The 25679-nt window shown below is 32.2% G+C and overlaps 1 protein-coding gene across 1 annotated transcript in view; it reads right to left on the reverse strand.

Moving 5' to 3' along the window:
- LOC143225909 (voltage-dependent T-type calcium channel subunit alpha-1G-like) overlaps positions 1 to 25679 on the reverse strand; it is a 277496-nt gene that overhangs the window by 18317 nt on the left and 233500 nt on the right. The window contains exons 18-27 of the mRNA XM_076456105.1: positions 24241 to 24622; positions 22771 to 22850; positions 21708 to 21900; positions 18472 to 18656; positions 11265 to 11391; positions 9468 to 9596; positions 8604 to 8693; positions 3277 to 3469; positions 1302 to 1453; positions 900 to 1009 (exon numbers count right to left, since the gene is read on the reverse strand). Of these exons, the coding sequence (XP_076312220.1) occupies positions 900 to 1009; positions 1302 to 1453; positions 3277 to 3469; positions 8604 to 8693; positions 9468 to 9596; positions 11265 to 11391; positions 18472 to 18656; positions 21708 to 21900; positions 22771 to 22850; positions 24241 to 24622 (1641 nt within the window). The remainder of the gene's footprint in view (positions 1 to 899; positions 1010 to 1301; positions 1454 to 3276; positions 3470 to 8603; positions 8694 to 9467; positions 9597 to 11264; positions 11392 to 18471; positions 18657 to 21707; positions 21901 to 22770; positions 22851 to 24240; positions 24623 to 25679) is intronic.

Below are 25679 nucleotides of genomic sequence, written 5' to 3' on the forward strand. Positions count from 1 at the left end.
ATAACATTTTCAATATACAGAGGTTGACAAATACAGCTTTATAACACATAATTAAAATCACTCGTTGAAAAATGCCTTGCGTAATGCACTAGCTTTGAAGTATAGTTATATAATTGACCTGAAAATGTGTTAGAGATCTCGTAAATTACACATTTGTAGACTGATAAAATCACTTAAGTGAATAGTGTAATTCATACAGGACCTAAAAACTTTACCAGAGTGATTCGCAAAGAACTTAAAATATAGTATTTGTAAGTAACTGAGAAATACTCCTTTATAAATTAGCTAAAACTATAAATAGCTTTCTAATGAATAAAACTGCTTTAATACGATAACTTGTTAACAACTTAAAAACACTAGAGATAATTCCTATCAAGAACTTCTAACAGAAAATAAACAAATTCTGATAAAAGTAACATAAATTAATCGTGTGTTTAACACATTGATTACAAAGACTTGTTTTTGTTTTGAATTTCGCGCAAAGCTAATCGAGGGCTATCTACACTAGCCGTCCCTAATTTTGCAGTGTAAGACTAGAGGGAAGGCAGCTAGTCATCACCATCCACCGTCAACTCTTGGGCTACTCTTTTACCAACAAATAGTGGGATTGACCGTCACTTTCTAACGTCCCCACGACTGAAAAGGCGAGCATGTTTGGTGCGATGGGGATGCGAACCTGCGACCCTCAGATTACGAATCGCACGCCTTAACCCACCTGGCCATGCCAGGCCTACATAATAATTAGAATGAATTTGTTCACCAGTTGATCTATCTTTAGTATAAACGATATTCTCAGCCATATTAATTAAACAACCTGTCCAAGTGAGTGTTTTTTGGTTTTTATAAAGCAATCCAAGTATATATTCCTAAGTTTCTGTACAACTCAAAATCATGCTTACCGGTCCTTTAGGTACCTTCGTATTCCCAGTGCTAAAACTTTCATAAAAGCTTCCAGAATAAACACGGCTGTGAAGAAGTAGTTAAAAATCTTCAAAGCATACACCAATTCCTAAATAGTCGAAAAATGGAAAAAAATAGGATCAAACTCCTATTTAGTTTTTGTAGAAAGTATAAAAGGAGGTGCACTAATACGACAAAATAACGTACAGCGACATTTATTGAGCTAAGTATTTATTGCAATTATGACAAAATAAATAACGTTTTGTTGCTTTAGAGCCTATAACGTTTATGTTATTTATATTTAATTGTACACTTTAACTAAGAGATTCTCTTACATGAAAATTCAAAAATAGGTATTAAATATAACTCTCTATACCAATGTTCTCACAAAACACACTGACCAATGGCATCATATAAAATTCCATTGCCATGGTAACCACATTCAGTCCTATGACAGCGGCTATTGCTAGGTCGAAGTACTTGCTGGTTACGATGTTATGAGTGAATAGGCGAGGCTTGGAATAGTTAATATAATAGGGCGGTTCTCGCATTTCTGTAACAAAAGAAAAGAAATAAATGTAAACATCTATGTTACTGATAATTAATTATATGTAAAAGGAAGGTAAAAAATTAAAGATACGACGTGAACGTTAAAAATGTGCTGCATTGTAGATATTTGTTCAAAACCAACAATTTAAAACTTATTGATGCAAGAAATTATAATACTTTACATCAATGTCTCGGACGTATGTCAGCATTTGTTATCTAACGACGAAATTTAAATGTTTGTTATTATTCTAATCGATCTGTTAAATGTAATGATAAGATAACTATTTGTCAGACTTAATATAACGCTAACTCACATGGCAAAAGAAAAAAAAAAATAAAGTTGATAGTTAATATTCTGTTGAATAAATACGGCGAAATGCTATGCTTGGTAGTTTTGAAGAACATCCTGGCCTTAATATTAAATTTGATATTTGTAGCAATAACACTTGACTTTATTTAAAGAAATAAATACGAATTTAACATTTTCCAGGCTAATCATAAGCCTACAATAAGAATTCAATATAAGACTTTCAAACTACAGTAAAAGCTTAATGGTAAGTCTAATATTTCTGCCCTGAAATAATAGTTCAGTACAAAGCTACTGAATTACAGTAAGGCCAATGTTTCTAAGAGAATAATTTGTGATCTAAACTAAGAGCTATACATTATGATTACTACCTGTGTAGGTAGATTTTGACCTACATGAGATGAGTTGCAACATTGCCATTAGTGCTAACTATAAAACTTACTAATTGCTGAGGAAAACAAGCTAAATAATAAACTTAATGTTTATAGCGGTAAACTCCTGACCTACAATAAGAACTAAACACTATGTTTAACATTTGTAGATGAAATTTTTGCTCTAAATCAAGAGCTATACACTCAGACGAATATTTGTGAGAGAAAGTTACTGACCTAGATATTTAATATTTGTAGGAGCGAGACTAGCTTTTTGATTGGCTAAATAATAAGTTTAGAATTTAAAGACTTACCTTCTAGGATGTAAAAAGTTAAGTGTTCGCAAGAATAAAGCTAATCCTCAAGGTAAGAAGAAAAAAAAACTTAACATTTGTCGGGTTAAAAGCTCCTTGTCTAACTGTAGGTGAAATACTAGGGTGAGGTCTGTCCAGCTTAATTTATAAGCAAATCATAGAAGCTACTACTAATCTAAATGTTTCTAAAGACAATCTAGGGCTAAATACCGAGTTCAGCGAACGCAGATTAAATTTCTTATTAAACGTGTTGGAAATAAAGTTTGAAGGTTCACTTGAGGATTAATCCATAAGGCCAGATAAAACTTTTGTAGTTTTGTTACGTTAATTTTTTAATCAATCCATAAAACTAAATGCTTTTTAAGTCTTGTGCGATCACTTCCTTAAATACACCACTTAAATGCATGAGGTCTTGGTTCACGACAAGTTATTTACTTTACAACTGTAACATTTATATTTATTTTACTTTCAACTTCAACGTCATTTCTATCAGCGGTTTTAAGACAAGTGACTAAATTAATAAATTAAGACCATTCACTTTTTTTTATTGAATTAGGAGAAACCTCCAGTCTTCCTAAATGTGAATTATACTACTATTTAGAGATTACATTATTCCCACATAATTTAACACAGGTAGCTTGACAGACAATACGACGAACATACGACTTCTGAGTGACCAGGTTTTGGGAGGAGTTCTAAAGCGTTAAATTTTTTCTATATATATATAAAAAAAATTCATGTAAGAAAGTGCACAATTCTTATTCTATACTTCAATAAAAAAATCTTTAAGTAAAACACAAATCTTGTAGTAAACGCACTGCCTTTCACCACTTACTTTTCCGTTTCTTTTCCAGTTTTCGAGCTCGTTTCACTGCTCGTCTCGCCTTTTCTTCCTTCTCCTGTTCCTCACGGCATCGGTGAAAGTTTTCCACTACTACCCCCACAAACATATTTAGCACAAAAAAAGCCACGAGAAGAAGAAACGAAATAAAATACAAGAGTCTCCACTCGCTGTAATTTACAACTGGCTGAAATCAAAGAAATGTCAATTATTTTACAAACTTTGAAAACCGTCAGCACTAATAAAACCATATTTTATTTTGTTTCACCTTTTCCTTTACCTGAAAATAGATCTTGATAAATCAACACCACGTTAAAAATTTGGCACGTGTGTTAATCACCATAATTAAAACATCTTTTATAAACACATAAGAATATACTTTCTTTTTATAATCTAACTGAAAACCTCCTTAACTTAGCATTATTTACACAAAATAAGTGAGAATATAGGCCAAGTATCGAACTGGTAATAAACTACTAATCGACCTTAGGTTTCCACTTTCTAGAAATCCTAAACTAAACGTAATTTTGATTTCGTTGGATTGTTTTTGTAACTACACTGCCGTTGTTATGTGTTGATGTACTTAATATTTGCGATCTCTACATATATGCTCCCAGGTCAGAGAAACCCAAGGTTCAAGTATAGTCACCCTTAATTTAGAGCTAATCCTGAGTGATGGTAAAAGTAATTCAAGTATGTGTGATAATAATAACTAATAGATGTTAAAATTAAACAAATAATACTTTGTTATAAGTTCTTATCATAGTTTGGATTTGTAAATTATTTAAATGAAATCTACAATAATTACACGTCATTTAACATATAACGTTTTGGGACGACATGGATCCTATTGGTCAATTTCGGCTGCTCAATCCTCTAAAATAAATTAAAACTATCAAAAATATCTTAAAACTAGCCCTTCTCATTCATATACTTATGAAGCTTTCTCTTAAACTCACTTAAATTTGCTGCCTCCACAATGTCGCCAATATCTTAGCTAAAAATGGCTCATACTCTGCCAATACTTTCACTAATAAGTATGAAAAACATGATCCATTAACACAATCAATTCTTTTTGTAACCTTAAACACTTAAATCAAATTCAACTAACGCTTCTTTTTTAAAAGAGAAAATAATCTGAGAGGTTTTAACTTCTCTTCGTATGACAATCCCTCCATCACAGGTACTATTCTAGCAACTTTCTTCTGAATACTTTCCAACAATTCAATGTCTTTCCTAAAGTAAGAAGTACAAGACTGAACACAATATTTTAAATGTGATCTAACCAGTGACATATACAATGAAATTATAGCATTTTTAGACTTGTTTTCAATATTTCTCTATATACAGTCTAATATCTTATTTGCCCTACTACGAACAACAGCACACTACACTGCTTTGATGGCTTTAGAACCTGGTCAGCCAGTACACCAAAATCCCTTTCTTTCATAACACTATTAAGATTATTCCTATCCAAGTTATAACGCAAATAATAGTATGCTAAGTGGGTTATCATGAATTTATTATAATTAAAACCCATTTGCCATTTATTTGCCGAACTCAATAAGCGATCTAAATCATTTTGTAAAATCGGCAACATCCTCTTCACAGCTAGCAACACCCAGTACCTTAATATCATTTGTAAATTTAAGTAGTTTATTGACAATTCTTTCATCCATGTCATTGATGTAAATAAAAAAGAGCAAAGGTCCTAAGACTGAGTCCTGAGGTATCCCACTTGTAACAATAATCCAGTATGACTTAACTCCATTTGTAGCAACCCTCTGCTTTCTTCCATCCAGCCGCTCTTTTATCCAAGTTGCTAACATATCCCTCACACCTATAGAGATAAGTTTTAAAAGCCAATTTGGTAGCACCTTGTAAAATGCTTTTTGAAAACCGAAATCCACCAAATCTATACTCTTATCCTTATCTATATAAGCAGTAACCTTTTCAAAGAATGTTAAAAGATTTGTAAAGCATGACTTTCTTTTAATGAAACCATGTTGGGTATCCAATAAAAATTCTAAACTTTGTTAAACGACTTTGAAAAGCATCTTTTATCGTACTTTCCAAAACTTTTCCCACAATGGTATAAGACCAAAGAGTCTATAATTACTGGGGCAAATATTATCACCTCTCATGAAAACAGGAGTTACAGTAGTTAAATTTTAATATTCTGGTACATGACCACTATTCAAGGACGACAAAACACAATAGGAAGTTAATCACATATCCAATCTTTAATCTCCTTAAAAACTCTTAGAAAAATCAAAGTCATCTACGTTTAACCATGTTTCAGTTATTTTCATTATATCGAAATCATCCTTTCCTACTAAAGTCATCTATTTTATTTCTTATACTTTTAAGATTACAATAGTAACAATTAAGCCTACCCTTATAACTGATTCTATACTCGTTTCCTATGCTAAACCGTTCTATTCCCTTTATTATTTTTGCTTTCATTTTAATCCTCGCCCTCACAGGGCATCTAATCCTAGTTTAAAAATTTTCTTATAGTTGGGTTTAATAGCAGTAGCAAACAAAGAAACAAACAAACCCCTCACTTATTTAAATGTAAACCATCCATTCCAGAACGCTCTCTTCACCCATTTAACTGATCTCATAAAGTCAACCAGCCAATCTGCACATCTTTATATGCTAGCCTAAGCCTAGAATTTAGCCCTAGTGGCCTACTTACAACTTCTTCCTCATAGTTAATTCTAGACAGCACCCATGACAAAATTAATTTATGGCTTTTTCATGTAAATGCCTTTATCAAACATTTGTACTTATTAATTAACTCATCTGGCATAACATTCCCTACATGCACCCTAAAAACTACATCACTGCTAGCCCCTTCTATTATATATATCTTGCTCTGTCAATTATATTCTCCACCTTCGCCTATGGGTAGCATAATCTGATTCTTTTATTCTTATTTACCCCACAGACCCTATCCTTGACAAGGTATATGTAAAGGATATAACCTACAACTATAACCTCTTTATCATCCACATCTTCTTTGACCCTTTTGTTTTCCTTCCCTCCAGTTGATCCTCGTCTGCAGAAGCCAAGGATTGTGATACGCTGTTCAATAAAATCACATTCACTAATTTTAGCCTTAACAGTACTCTGTTTACCTACTCAAAAGTCGTTGTTAACTGATGCACTCTTGTATGTAAAAGATTAAGCTTCTCTTGAAATCTTGCCGCCATTTCCCACTGTCTACACTTCTATTTACGTACTGTCTCTTAGCTTAGTTATGATAGTCTCCAACTTATCGTCGTCTACTAACTCTACATGCAAATTTGCACATCTTCATTTGTAACTTCCTTAAAAGTACATACCAGTTGCGAGTTCTCAAATAAAACCCACTAATTGCACACATTACACCTAACAATATGAACGTTTAATTCTAACACTAGTCTTAACTATTGTATTTATACTTTAACCTAAAATATCAATAGCCTGTTGTCAACACTTACTGTTAAGCCTAACGGTTAAGAACCAATTATATTAGTTATTTTTTTATCACTAGATTGTCCTCACACTTAAATAATAAAATTTATCTTTAATTATATAGAATGTAGAAACAGAGCTTTATGAGAAGTGACAATAACCAATTTCTGATGTATACGTAATGTTAATAATACAATGTATTTAGCATTATGTATATATAATAACCTGTCTATAATTATGGGCTGAATTTAAACTAATGGATCTAAGTTAAAAAAAACAAGATACTCTTTAAACTACGAAGAGGCAACTAACAAGTTATTACATTTTATTTATTTAACAAAAACAATGCATATAACCTGCTTTACGATTTACCCGTATGTCGAAATATACCCAAGACTAAAGTATCGCTATGCGCACTAAGCCTATTTTAATATTGTAGTAAAAATTACACCACCTTTACTTTTATTTCTTTACTTTTATTTGCCAATCTTACTATATCTAGTTATTCATTTGTTACTTAACGCAAATTCCTACAAATTATAATATTAATATTAAATAATGTTTCAAAATCTATAAAAGCTTAAATTGCAATGTCTTCTCTCTTTCGTAGTGCCCTGTATATTTCTTATTGTTCATATCATAAACAAGTTGGTTATGCATATAATGATATAAATAATCGCCTCGATTACTATAATGCATGTCATATTCTAGTAGTAGGCCCTGTAAAAGGCTTCATTGGCACAAGATATAATACATACGATGTGATTGACATACTATTATGCATTATTTTTTGTTTTATTAGAAATGGCACTGCTGACCTGAGGGGAAGCAACTGATTGACATTACTGCCTCTCTTAAATAACTAAAAGTACTGATAGTATTCAACGGTGTTTCTCGGTTCTAGCCTCGGATTTCCAGATATCTAGTTCGGTACGCTAACATCAATGTAACGACCTGCCATGTGTTTAGAAAATAACTTTTGCTATATACATTCCATGTTCTAATTTATTCCATAAAATACATACAAATACACAGACAATCCTACATATTTATGTTCCATATGGTTTTTTATGTTGATATGTTCTAGCAATTTAATTAGACATAAACATTTTCGTGATCTTGTAATATAAACCATTATTTTACAGAGATCTGTATATGTCCGTTTATAACTGACGAACTGCTGAATCCATCGTCACAAAACTTGGCTTATACTCTTTTGGACAGTACTTGGATCTGGCCCTCTATGTCACCCTTTATGTCCTTACGCTATTTCACTGATTTTAACCACACTTAGCATGCACCCTTACGGATCATATGAAGGGTGATAGATGGGGGTCGACAGCGTTCGCATCTGACTCTCTCTCTGTTTTCAACTTACTGAGGTTTCTGTCCCTTTCCCATACATACACCGAATGCATATCTTAGCTAATTATAAACACATCTTCCTTTGGTTGGATGTTAAAAATAGTTACTTCTGATATTAATTGCTTTATTCACCTAAGAAGTAAAGTAAGCTAGTTTTCCCTCTTAATTCTGCTAATGTTTTGTTATTTTTTAGATAAAAATAATCTAGTATTATATCGTTTATTTATATCGCTATGTGCCATCAACTACTTGTTCTGTTTACTTGTTTCAAAACGTCTTTTTCTTTTATCTAGTCTAATGTTGAAACCGATGAAAGTAAACAATTAATCTTCCGGATTATTAAGAATTATTTGTGAAACCACTGTTATAAACAAAAACACTGTGAATACACAGATGAACTATTATCATATATAAATGCTTCTGATACATATGGTCACGTATATATATATTGTTGTAATGTAACAGTATTGTCGAAATGTACATCTACTGTTTACCTGTTGATCGATATCAACTGCATCCAGACCTGTGTACATGATTTCAACCCAACCATCCTTAGATGCCAATACGAAAAGTGACATCAGAGCCTGTAAGAAAGTTTTCAGTTTAAAAGCATCATCTTCAACATCAGATTGTTACAATCATTTCAAAAGATACTTGTAAAATTAATTAATAATTATTACAATGAAACTAGCTTTCCTTGTTCATACAAAAAAGTAACTGTTTAACATTTCTGTTTCCACCTGTAAATATACCGCCTGCGTCATTAAGAAAGAAGTTAGCTTATTATATATCCCTTTCAACTTTTTATATTTGTATAAATTGTCTTTACAATAACACATGTAGTAATGTTATAAACACTGCAATTTGTTTTATTATAATAATAATTTATAAGAGCAAAAAATATAGGAACTCGGTACGTATATAAAGCTTTATTTTCTAACCAATTTGTTTGAAACTTCTTAGTTTTTCCTACATTTTGTATTATTTTTTGAATAAAGAGTAAAAAAAAATCACCCTTAATCAGATGTAAACCAATCAACAGCTCTAACTCCAAACAAACAAAAAATTTCTTCCAATCGTATATTTTAATGGCACCGCCAAAACTAAATATAATAAACAACATTCGTTATTTCTAATGAACCAAATCCACGAAAAACGAAATAAAAGAACAATATATTTTGACTGTAGATGTACTGAGTAAAGTCAAGAAATCTTCTAAAATGTATTACTTTTTGGAATTTATGCTAATTTCGAAACAGCTGAATTTCTCTTTCAACAATTGTTTTTGTTTTTATTCATTTACAATATTCTTAATTTATAAAACAACTAGAGAGAGATTGTTTTGTTTTTCTAAATACCTGACCCAGGTTATCGAAGTTGTACTTTCTGTTGATCCACTGGTTCATGGGATCAGCTAAACATTCCGTCTTATTTTTTACACCCTGGACATCAGGCCCATCACAGTAGAATAATTTACCTTTAAAAAGCTGTTACGAAAGAAACAAACATTTTATGCCAAATAGCGCTTTCAAAAACAAAATGTTAGTAACCAGCTGTTTTGGATGTAATTAACAATTAAATTATATAGTAAATATTAAAGCGGTATTAATATGATATTAAATGATAGATTCTCAAGTGGGACAGCGGTGAGAATATGGACTTGCAAAACTAAAATTCGAAGTACGATGTTCCACGACAGACATAGTAGACAACATAATGTGGTTTTGCTTTAAACAAACACACATTAAGTGATGGTGAATAACGATACTTTATCATAAAAATGAGTTTGTTTGTTTGTAATCAACGACAAAGCTACACAATCTGTCTTTGTCTACCGCGGGTATCAAAACCTGATTTCAAGCGTTATAAGTCCGCAGATATTCTGCTATACCGCTGGGGGGACATAAAAATCAAGATTAAGCCATACAATTTAAATGTTTTCAGAGGTTTCATTACCTTAACAAGTGAGTAAGATTGTTTTGTAGACTCCAAGTAAGTATTTAAATAGAATACTACAAACAAATTTTATATAGATAACAAACATGGTATTGATTTAACAAATATTTTTTATGATCTTTCAGAAAACGACCACAAAGAAGGACATAATGAACTTGTTAGGAGAGGTAAATGCATAATTAAGAAAGGTTAATTATTAGAAATATATTGCTCAATTTAAAAGGATGTCGTTAAAACTGTTAGTTATACCATAGAAAAAAAATTATTTCACGGCATAAATAAGAACTTGATCTCTCAGAATATAATAGCTTTAATGCTCTAAACAGTAAAGTGGATTTCATTAAGTGGTAACATTTAACTTCTAATTATTCTTCAGTATTGTATAAGCTTCAGTAATCTAAATAGTCAAGTATTTCATAAGACGCTTTTTTATAAGTCTAAAATATTAATAAACGAGATCACTTGATGCTCTTTAAATTACTAATTATTTTTTAACAATACCTTATCCTTTACATCCATAAACATATGCCTAATACTTGGGGAAGAGACTTTTTTTTTTTTGTTTTTGAATTTCGCGCAAAGCTACACGAGGGCTATCTGCGCTAGCAGTCCCTAATTTAGCAGTACAAGACAAGAGGGAGGGCAGCTAGTCATCACCACCCAATGCCAAATCTTGGGATACTCTTTTACTAACGTATAGTGGGATTGACCATCACAATATAACGTCCACACGGCTGAAAGGGCGAGCATGTGTGGTGCTACCGGGATTCGAACATGAGACCCTCAGATTACGAGTCGAACGCCTTAGCTCACCTGGCCATGACGGACCGGAGAAGAGACTACTGTCATCTTTTTACGAATAAATTAAGTTGAACAGTTTAAGTAGTTGTATAATTTGTGCAAATGTATGTAATTTTAAGACGAACAGATTAAGCAAACACAGTTGTTTCACTTCCAATTAAAGCAAGTTTTACAGCCTGAATAGTAAATGTATCATTAATATGACACTGCTTTTTAATTAAACGTCAATTTATTAAATTATGTGCTGTACACAATTACAGATGAAACAGTCTAATCGTTTGTGCAGATCTGTTGCTTAGTAACGTTATTTCATTCGGTCAAAAGAGATAGGAAACACTAGTTAGTTAAACAAAAAAAATATTAGCATTTAGTTCTTTAAAATTGGTTTTACATGTTACCTGAACACCCAGAATCCCAAATATGATGAAGAAAGTGCAACAAATGAGAACAATGTTTCCAATGGGACGTAAGGAGGATAAGAGAGTCTGAACAACCAGCTTCAGTCCTGGTGCTCTGTTTATGACCCTGTTCAACAAACAAACACTTCCAGTTGAAAACACATTGCAACTACCCAGGAATGTGTTTACATTTAGATAAGCGAAATTGCAAAGCTATTGAAGAAGGCTTGGGATAATATTAAACGAAATACATTTTAAATATTGAAACTACTGGTGACACGTGTTCATTACTCACCAAAAATAATTTTATCCATATAATTATTTAGTTACTTAAACACTTCAAAGTTATTCAATACTGTTTTTTAGCTTTTTTTTTAAAACTAAGACCGATTTAAAGTAAATTATTTATATAATAAATCAAACAAACCACTAAAAATTACTCAGCACACTAGCTGTTTATTCAGATCCTAAATGATCCTGTCTAGTTTCAGATACAGCCCGAACTCAATCCTACACAACAAACATTTAAGCTATTTACTTATCTTCAGATATAATCTGAATTCCATCCTGAACAATAAAACTTTTAGATACCTAGTTTACGACACAACATGAACTCGACTCTACACAATAAACATCTTCGAAACCTAGTTTTTAATATAACCTGAACCCAACCCCAAACAATAAAAATCGTAACTATTTATTTTCAAATGCAGCATCAACTCAACCCTACACAGATACAGCTTGAACTCAACCCTGCACAATAACATCGTAACTATATAGCTTCTGATACAGTCTGAATTCAATCGTACCAATAAACGGCCTAATTATCTTGCTTAAGATACAACCTGAATTCAGCTATAAATAATAAACCCCATAAGTAACACTATTCACATTTAAATTGTATTTATTTTAAATCTAAACATCGTAGCTAAATAGCTTTAGATTCAAACGTACTCTTATCCTACCTGAAGAAAACCTTTGTTAATTAATGTAGCATTTAAATTGTTCTTTAATCTACTCGTTAAATAGTTAGCTATCTTTAATTACAACATGAAAACCCTAACCAATAAGCATCTTAAAAATTACTATTTAAATGCCTAAAACTGGCAAACTATTAGAAACTAACAGGCCTAACATCAGTGATAGAAATCACTGAAACTGCAGACCTTTTTTTTTCACATTTTGCTTAGTTTGCCCAACTTAGACTCCAAATAAGAGATGTGTAAACGTAGGATTTGAAATATAATTTTCATCTTCCGCAAGTAACTTACTAAGATTTCTTTTACCGAATGAAAGACATCTTCGCAATATATTTTGGGGGGCATAATACCAACTTTACACATCTATGATTTAGAATTCAAAATGGTATTATGTCCCCCAAAATTTATTGCAAAGACGTCTTTCATTCGGTACAAGAAATATTAGTGATGATTATCACGAATATACACCCTAATTATCCAGTTACAGATATAATCTGATTTCTACTCAGAAAAATAGTCTAGCTATCTTAGAGTACGATATACACTATTCCTATCTAATAAGCATTATAGTTATAAACTTCAGATACAAGCTGTAAAATATAAATAATTAAAACAATAGCTTGAAAAAATATACTGGTCAATTCTTAAATATGTTTTTTATATATTTTTGAAAGAAAAAACTTTTCGTCAAGGCTAGCTGTTAAGACACAGCGTTTTAACTATTCCATTTAATACTACTCGACATAGTAGTATGGAATTATCCTGTCTAGCATTATTTTTATTATCCTTCCCGTGTTACAACAATGTTTCAGATTATTCTACTTATTAATTAATAGTGTTCTTCATTATCTTATTATAAATTACATAAAAGTCGAAATTATTTTGTTTATTATTTAGTATCCTCGACAATTATGGTTTTGAATAAATAGCTTTAAATCATTTTTGTGATATACATATGTATGTGCGTGTGTGCAAAATTGTTAGGACAATGTCAAAAATTAGATTTCAGGATAGTTTCAAAAACAACGGAAAGTAAATGACAGGTGAAACATTAGAATGTTATTAATCTTCATATTTAGTACAACAGAAACTCAATCAAAAACTTGAGTTGAACAAACAGTTAGTATTTTGTGTGTGCTTTTTTTGTTTTAATAATTACTGACAGTCTTTCATGCATTGTTACAACACATTTAATCAAAGTGTATTTTGTAATTTTACTCCAACGTCTATAAAGGTTTTTTTGGAAGAAACGTTTAATTTGTCGAGTTTTTGATCAATCAAGTCTCAGATCTGCTCAATTGGGTTGAATTCAGGGCTCTGTGGGGACCACTGTATCATTTGAATGATTCCAGAAGCTTATTTCTTAACTTGTATGAGTGTTTGGGATCATTATCTACTTCGTAGTTGAATTCTTTATCAATAATACGCATACCATTGAGTATACCATGACGGACCAGTACCTGATGGAACTTGGACTGGTTCATTATTTCATCTATTTTGTAAATATTCATGTTTATCAGCAAAGAAACACCTCTAAATCATAACACTGTCTCCCCATGCTTCATAGTAGGTGATATGCATTCAGATAAGTATCTTTCACCTTTCTTCCACTGGACATACAACTTGTGTTTTGAACCAACTATTTTAAACTTGGACTCATCTGTCGATATCACCCTCTTCCAATCAACGACAGTCCACATTTTGTAATTTTTAGCAAATTTCAGTCTCAAACAATATTTGGAGATTGAAGTAAAAGTTATTTAAACCGTTACATAACTAATTATTTCATTTTCATTGAGTCTTCTTGATACTCTGCATCTGGACACCTTTATGTCATTTGGTACATGGTTGTTTATCTCATGCTTGAGGTCAGTGACAGTCTTTCTTCTGTCCTGAAGGCTGAATAAACGAAGAAACTTAACATCAGTATCACTGAATTGCGTATTCTGCCTCTTCCTTTCTATTTTCAAATTTACCCTTTTCAGTCTCACGATCTAGAGTGTATTTGATTGTGTTTGGGAAGCATTTCAAGTCTACAGCAATTTATCAGAGTCCAAACAGCATCACGTAGACCTCTTATGTGAACTCTCTGTTATAATGACGGTCCTCAACGGTTTTGAAACTGTGGCACGACAACAAAACTTAATATATAGTGATAAACACTTTATATGCAAAAACGGCTCGTTTGGGTTGAGAAAATATTTTACGTAGAAGAGCGAACAACGTTTCGACCTTCTTCGGTCATCGTCAGGTTCACAAAGAAAGAAAGAGGTAACTGACCGAAAGCTGACCATATGTTTAGAAGGGGTTGTGTAATTGACTGTCGGAATGTAGAGGGCGGTGTTAGATTTTGAATATATAACTTTATATTATTAATTTTATTATATTTAATATAGGTATAAAGGCGTTCTTTTATATTGGTTTATTTTGGGTTTAAGTTGTTGTATAGGTAAGGGTTCTTTAATTTTGCGTTTGTTTATGTTTGTTTCTTTATTTAGTATTTGAGTGTTTTCTATGGTTATCTTGTGTTTATTTGACTTGCAGTGTTCGAAAACGTGTGAAGGTGACTTTTTATGTTCTTTCAATCTGGTTTCCATTTTTCTACTTGTTTTTCCAATATAGAAATCGTGGTAGTTATCACATTGTATTTTATAAATAATGTTGGTGTGGTGTTTGTCAGTGTAGTTTTTACATAGTATAGACCTCAGTTTTGTGCCTGGTTTTTGAATAAATTTGTTATTAACTGGAATGTCATATTTTGTTATTAGTTTTTGCCAAATGTTGGTTAATTTTCTGCTGATGTCGGGAATATATGGTATGCAGCAGTATATGGTTTCGTGATTTTTTTATTCGTGAGATATATTTACTTTTGTTGGTTGATTTTGCTTTCTGTCTAGGTGTGTGCGTATAATGTTTTCTACGGTTTGTGGAGGAAACATATTGATGTTGTTGAAGTATTGTTTTATTTTGTCTAATTCATCGTTAATTTTAACTGGTGAGCATAGTTTTATGGCTGTGTTTATTTCTTAGTATGTTGAGCTTTTGTTTTGTTTCATGTGCTGAGTTCCAAGGAATGTACAGTCCAGTATGGGTTATTTTTCGGTGGATTTCTGTTTTGAATTGTGTGTTGGTTCTTGTAATTTTGAGGTTAAGAAATGATATTTGATTGCTTTCTTCCTGTTCACATGTGAAGTTAGTGTTGGGATGTATAGAGTTAATGTGATTGAAAAAATTAAGTGTGTGTTCTGTAGATCTGAACTGAGGCAAAGGTCGAAGCTGGTGTCTTCGTTGGACCACAAATAAAGAACGTCCTAGAGTGCACAGAATTCCCCAAAAAGCTCAGTAGGAAGGAAAAAAAGCGTGGGGCAGCTTTGTCGCAGTGGTTCTGGGCTTCTTGGGTAATCACAAGGCCGAAAATTATGTGGAACTGGTTGAAGCTCTGGTGAAGAACTACGGCAAAATGGGCCGCAGGATGTTCCTGCCAGGTCCATATCCTTGACGCTCAACTTGATAAATTCAAGGAGAACATCGAAGCATACTCAGAGGAGCAAGGCGAGCGCTTTCACCTAGATATAGACTTTGAACGCTGCTACCAAGGAGCGTATAACGAAAACTTGATGGGAAACTATAGTTAGTGGCTGATACGTGAAAGTGATTTACATTACAGTCTCAAATCTCGAAAAATTACTCAATTCTAAACATTTTTGTATAACTTTAGTACAAATACATGTAAATCTTGATTCATATGTTGTTTTATTCAGACCTTATGTAAATGAAAATGTGCAAATTTGCCCTTTTTACATAGAAAATAGGATAATTTTTAAATTTCATTGTCCAGGTCACCAGGTTCAAATCACGTTTGAAGGGAATAATGGCCATTGTCTGTACTTTTACAACAAAAGCAATTAAGAAATAACACATACTATCCAGGAATAAAATTTGTGTTACATAGTGTTATGACATCATAAAATGTTCAGAATGATTGTTTTTACGTTAGAAAAAATTGTGCTGACATTTTTTCCAAACTCCATGAGCTGGTTTTAACATTGTATTTCATATTTTTCTAATATTATTTCCATTTGGTATATTTCAAGGAGAAAATAACAATAACGAAAAAAAATTACGAAAAAGTAAGTAAATACAGCGCAGAAGATAGAATTTCCTTCTTATCGTTAAAATGGAACATTCTGTACTTTATCTCAAGACGGTTCAACTTAAAAACACAACCGAAAGCGAAAATAAATGCATATTAAAGGTGAAATCTAAATGAAATTGCAAAAATAAAAGTAATGGATCAATGCATAAAGTTGAAAATCTTTCCTCAAAAACATTACGTATGTTCTGACAGTTAGGAAGAAAGTGACTTCCCTAACACAATTTTCTGCGTGAAAAGTTTTTTTAAACACGTGTGAATGGAGGTATTCAAGCTCTAGGAATTAAGATAAAATGTTATAAGTGTAAAGCGAAATAATAACTTTTCAGAAATAATCATTTTTTCTTTTAATATGGCTGATGTTATCATTCATATATTTTATCTGCAATACTTTATAACTCTTTTTACTGCCTACCACACGATAACTTAAGCAAGTGAGTCTACTTGTTGCTCTATTCCATATTCCTGAAATTATAATTATAAAATTTCATAGCGTAATAATATTATATTACGCACAGACGCACAATTGTTGAGAAGAATTTCATTTATCTCAGACATTTATTGAAAAATATATAAGAGTTATTTATTTGCACTAGTCTTTCTTCATTTCGAACTGCCATAGTCAAGATAAAGCAATTAGCCAACTACACCTATTCCAACTATTGGGCTAGTGTAATCGAACTGTGAGATATTGGTACCATTTTTATAACGTATCATGAGCCCAAAAATGTTAAGTCAATTTTTGTTCTTTGTTTCTTTTTTCTATTTGTAACAATAAGATGTAAATTTTGAACAGTTAAAAAGAATGTAATTATCTTATTGTCGTCCTCTCCATTTATGGTATTTTTCTACAACAGGAAGCTATTGTTCATTTTACTGCACACGTCATAAATACCCTACCTAAAGAATATCTTAATATTATGTTGTTGTATTTTAAATATATGGTCGAATGTTTCAATAAATCTTTTTTTCATGTTATTCCTTATTTCACAGTAAAAAAACAACTTATGTGATCTGAAATTAAAGGTTCTAATGCAAAGAAACACCTTATGAAATATAGACGAAAAAAACGTTTTTTTTGTGCAGTGTCCTAAAACAACTGTCTAATATATCAGTCGCCATTTTCAATCACAGAAACCAGTGGGAAGTTTTTTTATTAAAAGGTATACTAAATGATTTTACAGTGTTTTAATTTTTATCAGCAGAACGTTTTTACACTCTTGAGACTCTGTACCGGCTTATTTGGAAACTTTACATTTTGAAATTATTGGTTGGAGAGCTTAAGGAAAAACCAACAGATAAATAAAAGTCTATTCTTATGATGAAATTATTTATTTTCAGTTTATATTTAGTAACTGGTTATGGTGAAAATAGTTTCAGTTCACATTCAATCATTAGTTTCTCTGAAAAGAGTTGTTTCCATTTCACGTATATTTATTAGTCTTGGTAAAAATAATTGGTTACAGTCAACACTTACTTATCAGTCATTGTGAAAAGGGTTAGTTGTAACTCATGCCTACAAGATAGTCACGATGAGAAGAGTTAATTCTAATATCTATTACTAAATGTTATCCTGTCGAGTCAGCTATGGAAATACAATTATAAATAAAATATTACGTAAAATACCAATTATTGTTTACTGGATACTAAACTAGCTACTGTCTAAGTAAGCGTTTTTATCACCAGTAATATTATTTTTTATATTTGTTATTTATATAATATATAATCATACACGACATGTAAAATAACAGGCTTTTTCAGTAATCTTGATGACGGTCGAAAGTAAATCGAAACGTTTCGTCTACTAGAACAGACATCTAAATCCCGTAGAACATAACGTTAAACAAACGAATTACTGGCTGAAAAATCTGCTTTATTTCAAATATTTCTTTGTTATTTCAAAAACAAGTTTGGATAATTATTGAATGAGAAAACAAAATAATATATGCATATATAAAGGGCTTGAGTTTTTATACTTTTAGCATCAAAATTATGCAAAGTTAGTCACATTTAATAGCCAAAAATGAAATTTAAATACTTAAAGAATAACAAATAACTGACAAAAAATTTTTACCTGAGTGGTCGTAATGAACGAAGTAACCGAAAAACCCGCAAAATAGCGAAGATACGAGGACTGCCATGCGCAATGAAGGAAAGCATGAAGTCAACAATCGAGATACTCACTAGAATTCCATCCATAATATTCCATCCATTCTTAAAATATGCGTGTTTACCATACCAAAGTCCTTTAGCAACCACCTGGCAAGGAAGAGATTTTTCATCAATTCCAACAGATTATAATACTTTATTATTTCTAGGTTTCATCTATACCAGAGTTCCTTAGCAGGCATATTAAAGGAGGACGTATTTTGTAATTATATACTTTGTTTCAATGTTGACAGGGCCCGGCATGGCCAGGTGGTTAAGGCACTCGACTCGTAATCTAAGGGTCGCTGGTTCGAATCTCCGTCACACCAAATATGCTTGCACTTTCAGCCGTGGGGGCGTTAAAATGTCACGGTCAATCCTACTATTCGTTGGTAAAAAAAAGTAGCCGAGTAGTTGGCTGTGAGTGGTGATGACTAGCTACCTTCCTTCTAGTCTTACACTGCTAAATTAGGGACGGCTAACACAGATGGTCCTCGTGTAGTTTTGCGCGGAATACAAAACAAATAAATTTATTTATTATATATTTAATAACTCGTATTTTCGTTTTTTTCTATGTTATACATAATTTTAGCTAAAGTAACTGTGTTCGCGCCGCAAGGTAGCACTTGTCCCATCTCCACTACACTAACTAACGTACGGATTTTCGTTTTCAGCATAAATCCCCCTCCCACCACCAAGAACATTTCATACGCTGATTAAGGCTCAATGAATCTATGGAGATTGAGTACCTTGATAGTATTGCTTATGTTGTATATTTTCTATGGCACCATGATATTTTCCTGTTGTTCTCAGACTAAGAACCCATGTCCTTGTGCAGTGCTATGTAAGACAATATCAGTAATAGCAATAGCAAGGTCTTTGGAGTCAAGATGCTACCTATAAAATCGCATAAACTTTGCTAGTATCTGGATTCGGCGCCTGTCCTGTGAAAGTGGGTTTTCTCGGGGCACTCCCGTTTCCCCACAGCCAAATCTCAGGCATTGGATCTTTAGATCCCAGCCAAGGCAACATTATTGCCCAGCCCTGATACGAACGGGTCGTCTCGCATTGATATTTACTTTGACATATGCTGGTTGGGTTCTGGCCTGGATGGCCTCTCCGGTGCCGCCTTTGTTTCGCTCACCAGTTAATTATATTATGACAAAGCTCACTTCTTCACCTTAAAAAAGTTAAAATAAAATAAAGGCAAAAACCCCATGTAAATTTCAATAATTTTTCACGTGAGGGGACGAAGAGGAACCTCAACGTTCCTGACCACCCAAGTTGGAGAGAGAATTCTTCAGACTTCTCTCTCTCTAAACTAAACCCCGGCCACGTTCGTTTGCGTTTAGTATCTGGTTATTAGATATAAGACTACTTAAGTTGATTAATCTGATCAAATTGTACAATGGGAAATATGTTAAAGAAATTAAGGAACAATATCCATAAAATTGGAGGATATTTGTCGTCCGTCCAAAATTAAACACTCATTGGCCAATTAAAATTGAGAAACTTGTTATGAAGCAACACCTTATATCTTGCATTTAAAATGTTGCATATGATCTTAGTGAGAATTCAGAACAGCAAGGATGCATATCCCCGCATGAATGAAGCTCTATAGTTTTGTATTTCATGAATGGCTACAGTTTATCATATACTTTATGATGTGGGAATGTTCTAAGCCAACTTGAACGTCAAAATTGGATGTACAGGACAATGAAAATAACTCCATGGTGCAAAGAGTTTAGATACTCAGTTTAGTTTGGATACTTTTATCAACCCAATTGAAAACTACGGAAAGTAGGGGATAGTACCAAAGTTAAGACTTGGTATACTATTATAAGATAATTAATGTTATTATGTGTCATTCTGGAGAGTGTTGCATTGATTACATCAGTGGATTTCTATGAATAACGATAATGTCTATTTAAGCATAATAATGCACTATGCCATACTGCATATTGTGTCCAGTAGTGGTTTAACATAAATAATGTCGTCCATAACTCGTTTTGACCAGTTTTCAGAAACATTTAGGACATCCACTTAAATAACAGATTCTAACTCACGCTACACTGAAACACTGCAAGATAAGTGGAGCTGTATTTCAACGGTTAACGATAAATGTTAGGAACAAAATAAAGGTTGTGGTTACTAGCATTGAGCTACATCTGTTAAATGCAACACTTCTTACTCTAAATTCAGTTGTTCAAATACTTTTGGTAATACATAAATCAATTTTAGTTATTTTCTAGTTTATATGATAAAATCTAGGCATTTTCTAATTTTTACTCATGTTCTATCACGAATTTTTCTTAACTAACCCTTCAGTCACAACTAGTTTTATAGGAGCTATTAGCTGATTGTTCAGCCGTGTTACAACATATATCGCATTAAGTAACTAACCGGACAGTAATAATATAATTTAATGCCATAAGCATGTTCCTTGTCAATGTTGGAGTTTCGTAGAAATGTCTTAATAATATGTTCAAATATCTATTGTGTCACTGGTAATATGCGAAATACTTTTTATTGGTATTATCAGATGATTTGTTTCATCCAGTTAGTGTATCATAAAATACTTTACAAAAATTGTATGTAATGTTTGAATGCTTTTTACACCCATAATGGAGTACTGTTTTTTGTTTTGAATGTCCCGCAACGCTACACGAGGGTTATCTGTGTTAGCCTTCCCTAATTGAGCAGTATAAGACATCATCATCCAAGGTTAATTCTTTGGCTACTCGTTTACCAACAAATACTGATATTAACCATAAAATTACAACGACCCCACAGCTGAAAGGACGAACACGTTTGATGGAACAGGGCTAGAACCCTCAATTCTCACACTGTGAGTCAAGCACACGGCCACGTCAGGTTTCTACTGGTGTATCTAATCATCCGTCAATTAACAACCAAATCTTCTCTAAATATACCATAAGTCAAAGTCATCCTAACGTTTAAAAATTTAAAAATTTGGTAGTACAAATTCTTCATATTGTGTTTATTTGTCCAAAAACGATTCCTTCGAAATTTGTTAATAATACGTAGTTAATGACAGACATAAAGGTTGAATGACAGCGTCATGCAGTGAAAACAATTTTTCGCCCAAATAAAGTTGGTTCGACCGGAAAAGTTTCCTTTGTTAAGATCTTTTACCCTTACTTTGATAAACATCTCTAAAGCAAACACAGCGGTGAAAACGTAATTTGCAGCACTTAGAATTCTCCTCTCTGTGCTGTTTGGAGGAATATTCGGTCTTTCCATAGCAAGAGTGATGCAGTTCAAAGCGATAAAGAACAAAATCATATAGTCAAACCTTTTATCATCTGCTACAGTCATACAAACTTGTCGGAACCTAGAAAAGAAAACAACATATCTTTAATAGAATTATAATAAATAAATAAATATTTAGAACTAATCAGTTGTAATGTTGCATACAAGTTGACAAATCTGAAATTTTGATGAATGTCGATAAAATAGTACACAAAATAATACTGTTTGTATTATACAACCATTGTACATAGAATATCAAAATCTCTATCTCGATCGTGAATTGCTCTCATAATTACTAATTCATAATTTCTGAAAGAAATCTTTGTTTTAACGAGTTAAAGCTAAGTTTGCTTGATTTCCACAGCACCAGGTTAAAATTATCGCTCATCACATACTAAATAATGATAATTAATATATAACAAGGAAAAGAATGGATATTAAAATGTTTTAAATATTTAACTGAATTTCTTTCACCTTTAAATATCTCCGTAAAATAGCCGTTCATTGTAACACAGTTATGGGTAAATGCGATACAAAACTTGTCTTCTTTTGAACATGTAAAAATACACCTGCTTTTCGAAGAGCTTACGTTTAAAATATCTACTTTCACTCGATACCAAAAAAGGCACATTTTCTCCTAATTCTTTGAGCATATAAAAACATACCTGCTTTTCAAGCAGCTTCTGTTTATAATAACTACTTCCACTCGATATACAATAAAAAAGAAAACAATTTATCTTAATTGTTGGAGCTTAGGTTATAAAAACGAATTAATGGAAAGCAGCAACCAGTTACACACTTTATTCTTTTTATAATTCTAACAGTGAACAATGAAAGGCAAGTTAATTTACCGCTGAACTGGTCAACAATTAAATTACACGATCGAAGTTTTCCTTTCACTCTTCAAATATTGATGTTCTTTGGTTACGAAATCACGTAACAATTATCTTACCTATTGGACTTGGAAAAGATAAACAAGGAGAAACTTTCTCTTTCTTTAATCCAACCTTGGGGCTCAATTAGCCAGCATAACTAGAACAAATAAAATCAAGTATTTTTTTATAAAAACAAAGAAATAAATAAAAAACTTAATATTAAAAAGGAATAACATAAGTAATAAATAACATTCTTTGATAGATTGTTTAGGCAGAGTATTCATGATGAAACTTTGTAGAATGGACAGCAACTGTCTGTTGTGGAGACACAAGTGTAGAGGACGACGTTTCGAAAGTTTTCCGCCTTTCGATTGACCTGAAAACTTTCGAAACGTCGTCCTCTACACTTGCGTCTCCACAACAGGCAGTTGCCGTCCATTCTACAAAGTTTCAAAATAAATAGCATAATAATAAAATAACTGATAAAGTATTAAACGTAAAGATGGAACAAGTGTATTTTTTAAGTCTAGCAATTTAAACTTAAGCTCTCGATTTTATTGGATTTTTTTTTGCAATAACAATCGATATTTTCATCAATTTATAGTAGAAAAGCAAAATTAAGCTTGGATAGAAATACTCAAATGAATAGTTTTAATGTAAAAACATTGTGTTGCACATTAACACAAATATCGTTATTTCATAACAATGTGTCCCACCAGAGATCTGTGTAAATTATAACACAATTAACTGCTGCAGCGAAATAAACACGCACACGTACACACACTCGTTTTTGGTGTTTTCTAACAACACGAATGACACAATTTCAGTTGAAAACTTTGTTAATTTAAATTTGTTGCTGTGTCATGAAGTCACATCTTGAAATGCTTTCTTTAATTAACTAATATTATTATATTTATGAAAGCTGTATAAAATTCAACACAAACATTGTAAGTCAGCCAACAAAATTATGCTCTGTTTTTTCAGTCCACAATGATGGTGTTGTTTGAAACTTGAACTTGTGATGTAGCTACTTAAATTTCAAACTTGTTCGCATTTTTACTTTCTCCAGTCTGCTGGCAATATCGAGTGTACAAAAAGTATTATACAACAGTCACTAATTGTGTTAAAAGGTAAAAGTTAATGGGTTTATCTTAGTCTTACTTGTTTCAACATTTTCATTACTTGGTTTAGTATATTTCATGGGTTGTTTTGGAGCACGTGTATTGATAATTGTAACTAAATCTAGCAGATTAAATGCATATAAGGTGTATCGGAGCATGTGAGTGTTATTTGCTTAAGTACATGTGTTTATATTGGTTATTGTTTAATATGAGTGTTTTTAGACAAAGCTTATATGGTTTTTATCGAGTCAAATAATTTAAAATGCTGTTGACCAAGTGAATGGGATTTTAGTGAGTCAGAAACTGGATTCAGTGAACAACTGTTTGCTAAAAAAAGGAACGAAGTATTAAAAAACGAAAGTTTACTCTTCATAACATAAATTATTGAAGTTGTAATTATAGGCTTATTGTATAATTATTTCTAACCTTGCCATTAAAGTATTTTTCAGCTGAAGGATCGACGTCTGTTTTCTCAACTGTACTTTCTGGAATCTGACTGGTTTTCTGCTCCTTCTGATCAGCTGCTTCTAATGGTGATTTACTTACACTAGGAATGTAGTTCTGACCATTAAAAGTATTCGGGGGACTAAGAGTATTGTGACTGAAAACACTACTTGTGAGAGACACCTGGCGGCTACAAGGTGCGTGTACATTGAATGGAACAGCTGGAGGAAAACTCTGGGAAGGTGAGGAGATGCTCTTCACGGAATTTTGAGGGCTCATGATCTGAACTGGCTGTACGTTGTTTGGTGCGAAGCTTAGAGTGGGTGGTCTTCCATTACACTGTAGGTGGTTATTAGGGATCTCACTGTCGAGAGAGATAAAATCTTCAAAATTTAATTTTTTTATTCATTTTAGTAGAACAACATAGGAAATGTCGAAGTTTTCTACATTTGATAAAAAAACAAATTTCTTTCAAGGTTTAAACAGCTACCATAAATCAAACATGATCATCCCACCATAAGAACTGATTTTTTAAAGTTATTACTTATCTTTTATTATGAAACTTAAAATTTACTATCTTTCCATTTCTTGGTGCTATTTCTATAAATACTAGTTTATTTCGAAAGTCAATTCCGTACCTAATAATTTCAATGATTTATTGCTTCAAAACCAGATCCCATTTACAGAAAAAGGTTTAAAGTAATGATAAGTAAGTGTATGGCACCTGTGATTTATGGTTGGAGATGCTGTTTGATCAATAGATATATATTTATTGGCAGGAGATTCAGATCTTTGATGACATCAGTTCTAAGATCACTGATAACTTAAACATGTTGCTATTGTCTCAGTTACAAAGTCTTAACTTATTTTCTCATAAACTGATGCAAGTCAATTTCAGTGCTTTATTGCATTTGAAGTTAACAAATTGTAAATATTTTAGGTATAATTCCATGTATTGTAGAACGTCACATAAATCTACAATAATATGAAACACATTAGACGTACAGAACTCAATTTAGATACTTCAAAGGCACAAAAATTAAGTTTAATTAAATATAAATGGAGTTCCTCAGTACTTTATCAGGAAAACAAATATATTCCTTTTAACCTTGGATTACTTACTTTCTTAACCTTATGTTATACCCAGTTCTAACTAATAAGAACGTACCACTTTCCTCTGCATTATACTATTCTCAGGATATTTATACCGAGCTTTTATCTAAGTATAGTTCGATTTGTTATTTTGTTCGTTTTATGCTTGAGATAAAGGGCTCTAAACAGTCTGAGCACTCGAAGCTACAGTAAATATTTATGCATTTCAGAACAGTACCAGACAGGCAGAAAGCAAGTGCAATTAGAAGGAAATAACACTGAAGAGGGCAAACAGAAAGAGAGAGTAAGATCACACATGGACAATAAAC

This window comes from Tachypleus tridentatus, chromosome 9, assembly GCF_004210375.1.
Source record: "Tachypleus tridentatus isolate NWPU-2018 chromosome 9, ASM421037v1, whole genome shotgun sequence".
Taxonomy (NCBI): domain Eukaryota; kingdom Metazoa; phylum Arthropoda; class Merostomata; order Xiphosura; family Limulidae; genus Tachypleus; species Tachypleus tridentatus.